Genomic DNA, 5,808 nt, shown 5'->3' with positions numbered 1-5,808 from the left:
TCTTCCTTATCTTTCTATACCACGCCCTGCATTGCAGAATGACAGCACTCTAGGTTAAGTCATTCAGGGAAGAATCCTGATAACTGTGGCATACCTACTGCTTCCAGAGCTTGAAGTATTCTAATTTCCTTCACTAGCTTATGGCAAAGAGAAAAAGCTGAGTAAGAGTCAGCCTCTCGTGACAGAGGTTCCCTTGTAGGGAGACTTTACCTATGACCTGTCTACCCAAGATGGAAAAGACACAGTGTGTGGAGCTGCTTCCTCCAAGAAGAGCCAGGAGAATGGTAATATCTTCTCTGATTTTCTGGTGTTCCCCCTCTATTTTTCTGCTTATAAAGTTCTGTGTTTGTTTTAATTCTGTTGCCTCTCCTCTCCTCCACCTCCTCCTCCTGCCACTTCATGATACAGTTCATTAGTCCAAAACCTGGAGCCGCCCATTCCTCATCCCTCAGGTAGAGGTGGAAATATCCTACTCTTTGGCAGGCCATCTCCCCTGGATAGGACTCTGATACCTGCTTGTCCAAATGGGGCATTTGTACAGCTGCCTTGGACACCTTCTCTGAAATGTCTTTCTTCCCTCTCTGCTTAACACAAAGGACAGTAACACTTAAAAGCCTGCGCATCAGTCCTCCCCTGTTTCAGGACCCCAAAAGATTGCAGAAAGCTGAAGCCTGGAATGAAATGAGGGTATCAGTGATAGATATTACAGTATTTGAGGTACCTATTTATCTGCTTTCTCAGTACTCGAGTTAGGAGAACTGTAGTAGATTTTTTTCCATGATTGAAATCACCCTCATGTCTATTCACTTCAGAGATACTGTTAACAGTGCAAGGATGCATAGGAGAGGAGAATCCTGACAAGCAGTTCAAAAGGACGAAGTTTGCCTTTGGTCCTTCCTGCTTCCAGGGCTGATATCCTTCTCAAAGTTCAGGTTCCTCTCTCTTGCACCTAGGGTCTGACTGTTACCCCTCAATATGCTGGATCCCTCAAGTCACTTTGTCCAGTCTGACCTTCCACACACACACCCTTCATTCAATTCTTCATTCCAGAAACTTCTCTTAGCAGCAAGTTCAAGCAGGGCTCTTCACCAGACACCTAAAAAGTTTCTCATTTTATAGAAACCTGCTGTCAAATAACTGATCCAGGCAAGCTCAGGTAACTAAGATAATATCTCCGTCAGAGTTGTTCCTCTTAACTTTGGACTTAATCCAAAATTGGTGAAATACATTTGGATTTTCTCTATTAAACAGGTGAATTAGGGAAGATGTTTATTTTAGTGAACCTTCTGAGAACTATAAAATAGAGACATATCCAGTATCCTACTTCATCTCTTTGTAAGGGATATATGATCATATGGCCAGTTGTGCCATGGATAGGAAGTGTCTGTGTTGACAAAATGGTGACACAGGTGCTTATCGAAGACACTTCTGAAATCCACTTTTTACATCCCTACCCGTCCACAATTAACCTCTCAGTTTCTTCCTTTAGTCTTTTTCTGCTCTCACTCAAAATATTATAAATATTATATATTTAAATATTATATTATAGTATTTAATATAATAATATACTATATTATATTATAATATTATAATATATTATGTAATATATTCTAATACATTTACATATTATTATAAATAAGATATACATTTAAAATATTATAAATCTGGCATCAATCTTCTATACTTCAGGATTCAATGAAGTCAATATCATCCCTTTCTAAAAATGACTGCAAATTTGGTTTATTTTATGCTTAATTATAGAATTTAAATGAAAAGAGTTGCTCCTGATCATTAAAGAAATTTCAGATATCAATTTGAGATACTGTTTAGAGATGGCAAGGGAGTAGGATATTCCTTTCGAAGTGTTAACTGGAAAATCATGTAAGAGAAGAAGCTGCCACCTTATTCCCACAAAATGTGGGTGTCAGGCAGGACAGAAAGTGATTGTCTGCAAATGCTATGGTGTTCTTAAGAAGAAAGCTTGAAGCCCCTGTGAACACTATGGACACTGGCCAGATCCCCTTTTGTGAATGAAAGTGGAAGAATGGAAGCAATTTTCAAAATAGCCATTCAATAAATATTTTGAAATATCTAAATCATTGGAAAGACTTGCTTTCACTCATCATTTATTTTGCCTGTCGAAATTCAAGATACTGCTTTCAAGAGTATTTACATTTCATCCATGCAGGATCCTCAAAAGACATTTCTCCAGCTGATTATGCTTCACCATCACTGGGTCTAAGCTAACATCCCAAAGACATTCAAAGGTGAACACTGCCCTCTATTCTGGCACATAGGTAACCTAGACTTGAGTCTAAGATGGACTACAGCTTGGCTTTATGGGATTGTTAATGAAATCAAAATTCAAACTTCTCTTGACATAAGTTAGCGCCTGGTAACAAAGCCTTTGACTGTGTGGATCACAATAAACTGTGGAAAATTCTGAAAGAGATGGGAATACCAGACCACCTGGCCTGCCTCTTGAGAAACCTATATGCAGGTCAGGAAGCAACAGTTAGAACTGGACATGGAACAACAGACTGGTTCCAAATAGGAAAAGGAGTACATCAAGGCTGTATATTGTCACCCTGCTTATTTAACTTATATGCAGAGTACATCATGAGAAACGCTGGGCTGGAAGAAACACAAGCTGGAATCAAGATTGCCAGGAGAAATATCAATCACCTCAGATATGCAGATGACACCACCCTTATGGCAGGAAGTGAAGAGGAACTAAAAAGCCTCCTGATGAAAGTGAAAGAGGAGAACGAAAAAGTTGGCTTAAAGTTCAACATTCAGAAAACGAAGATCATGGCGTCTGGTCCCATCACTTCATGGGAAATAGATGGGGAAACAGTGGAAACAGTGTCAGACTTTATTTTTTGGGGCTCCAAAATCACTGCAGATGGTGACTGCAGCCATGAAATTAAAAGACGCTTACTCCTTGGAAGGAAAGTTATGACCAACCTAGATAGTATATTCAAAAGCAGAGACATTACTTTGCCAACTAAGGTCTGTCTAGTCAAGGCTATGGTTTTTCCTGTGGTCATGTATGGATGTGAGAGTTGGACTGTGAAGAAGGCTGAGCGCCGAAGAATTGATGCATTTGAACTGTGGTGCTAGAGAAGACTCATGAGAGTCCCTTGGACTGCAAGGAGATCCAACCAGTCCATTCTGAAGGAGATCAGCCCTGGGATTTCTTTGGAAGGACTGATGCTAAAGCTGAAACTCCAGTACTTTGGCCACCTCATGCGAAGAGCTGACTCACTGGAAAAGACTCTGATGCTGGGAGGGATTGGGGGCAGGAGGAGAAGAGGATGACAGAGGATGAGATGGCTGGATGGCATCACGGACTCGATGGACGTGAGTCTGAGTGAACTCTGGGAGTTGGTGATGGACAGGGAGGCCTGGCGTGCTGCGATTCATGGGGTCGCAAAGAGTCGGACACGACTGAGCAACTGAACTGAACTGAACTGAACTGAACAGATTTCTGGCAAGCTGGAAGGGTCAGAAACAGGGTTCTCTGAATCAGCAAGATTATGTTCTTAGGAGGACAGAAGACTACTACAGGATCAGACTGTGGATTGACAGACAAAAACAGAATGCCTGTAAATTAGCCTCAAAAGGCCCAAGTGAGGCAGGAATCTTCACCTAAGACAGTGACTTACCATGTAGTGCCAGAAATTAGGCTTCAAAATGGTTCTTAGTATCATTATTAACATAAACTACTAACCATCTGGTCCTCTTGGACACAGCTGATACTTTAAATAATAGGATGCAATAAAGTTTAAATGAAAATTATGAGACTCTTTCCACTTTGACCCTCCTGGGAAAACAGAATAATGTATCCACAACATGAGTGCAAGAGCTTCTTGCAGCAATGGCAAAATCGCTTGTGGATTATAAAAAAATGAGAGTGCATCAAAGGGTTTTGCAATGACATGAGACAGCACACCTGTGTAGATAACAGCATCCTTGAAATTCAACAATAGTAGCCCCTATGCAACATAGATAGACTGCATAGCAACACTGAAATATTTCTGCCAGGCATTACTATAACTGAAGCCACTGGACTAAAAGGATGAGACTGCTAAGAGTCATCATCAATCTTAGCAAGGTTTTAAAGAAAAATATATATATATATATGATTGAGAAACTGAAAAGAGAAGAAAAGGTTTAGAAAATCACTGCAGATATGTGCTAGAATTTTCAGGATTTCTAAACTGTAAAATGGATGGAACAGAATCAAATTCTATAAATGTGCAGGTAATCCAGAGATACTCATTTTTATAGGAATCTCTGAGGTGTGTGAAGACTGAGACCCAAGAGAAGTGATAACAAAACAGGATGAAAACACTTACTGAGATACAGATAGGGCAGTTTTGAGATGTCTGAGCACAGAGTCTAGGCAGAGTAGAGAGGAACGTATAAGAAGAGGAGTGAAACTCTGAAAAAGACAGGACATCTCATCTCTCTATTTTATTTCAAGGAAACAGCCTCCACAAATGGCCTTGAGGAACCACAGCACCATCACCGAGTTCATCCTCACTGGGCTGTCAGACGACCCCCACATCCAGGCTCTGCTCTTTGTGCTCTTCCTGGTGATTTACCTCCTGACCGTGATGGGGAACCTGACGATGCTGCTGCTGATCAGGGCTGACTCCCACCTCCACACGCCCATGTACTTCTTCTTGAGTAATCTATCATTCCTAGACCTCTGCTTCTCCTCTGTCACTGTGCCCAAGCTCCTGAAGGACCTCCTGTCTGAGAAGAAAATGATCTCTGTTGAGGGCTGCCTGACTCAGGTCTTCTTTGTGTTTATCACTGCAGGGACTGAAGCTTTTCTTCTCTCAATGATGGCCTATGACCGCTATGCCGCCATCTGCCACCCACTGCTCTACGGCCAGCTGATGAGCACCCAGCTCTGTGTAAAGCTTATACTGGCCTCATGGGGCCTGGCCTCCCTCAATTCAGTTGTCATTGTGCTTTTGGCTGTTAACCTGGACTTCTGTGAGGCACAAACCATCCACCACTATACCTGTGAGCTGCCCTCCCTCTTCCCTCTGTCTTGCTCTGATATCTCTATCAATATTGACATCCTGATCTGCTCCATCTTACTACATGGTCTTGGAACCTTCCTCCCAGTCTTCTTCTCTTATGCTCGCATTGTCTCCACCATCCTGAGCATCAGCTCCACAACAGGCAGAAGCAAGGCCTTCTCCACCTGCTCCTCCCACCTCATTGCAGTGATCCTGTTCTTTGGGTCAGGTTTGATTCGCTATCTCATGCCCACTTCCGGTTCCTCCCTAGATTTGCTCTCATCCTTGCAGTACAGTGCAGTCACACCCATGCTGAACCCCCTCATCTACAGCCTAAAGAACATGGAGGTGAAGGCAGCTGTGAAAAGGACATTGGGGAAATACCTGCAATATTTTAAGTAGTGAACAAGAAAATAGAATAAAAGGAAATGAGTTTGTGTTGCCAAGTGCTTGAACTTAAAGTAGAATTCTAGACCACTAACTGTAAGGGAGCCCTCCACCACCCTCTCCTCTCCCTGGCTATACTGAGAATGAAAAATAAAATACAAGAAATTTTATCTCGTTTTTATCTGTTTTTCTTTCTACCCTCTGGTCTGTTTTTCCTTCTACCCTCTCACACAACCACCATCACTTTCTTTCTAGAATTCAGTTAGATGTTGTATCTTCTGAATTAATCATTTATGTATTTTATCTTGACACTTCGTTTTTTGTCTTATTGATCAACTTTGTTAAGGATTTTATTCAATTTATTGTCCTCTATGGTATTTAA

General features: G+C 41.6%; 1 protein-coding gene across 1 annotated transcript; it reads left to right on the top strand.

Annotated features, from left to right (window-relative positions):
- Window positions 1-4,505: 4,505 nt before the first annotated feature.
- Window positions 4,506-5,441, top strand: LOC128048544 (olfactory receptor 8S1-like). The gene has a single exon (XM_052640952.1). The coding sequence runs from the start codon at window positions 4,506-4,508 to the stop codon at window positions 5,439-5,441; it is 936 nt and encodes a 311-aa protein (XP_052496912.1).
- Window positions 5,442-5,808: the final 367 nt, after the last annotated feature.

Source organism: Budorcas taxicolor, chromosome 5 (assembly GCF_023091745.1).
Source record: "Budorcas taxicolor isolate Tak-1 chromosome 5, Takin1.1, whole genome shotgun sequence".
NCBI lineage: Eukaryota > Metazoa > Chordata > Mammalia > Artiodactyla > Bovidae > Budorcas > Budorcas taxicolor.
Note: the sequence above shows the minus strand (reverse complement) of the source record. Positions and strands in the feature narration are given on the sequence as shown.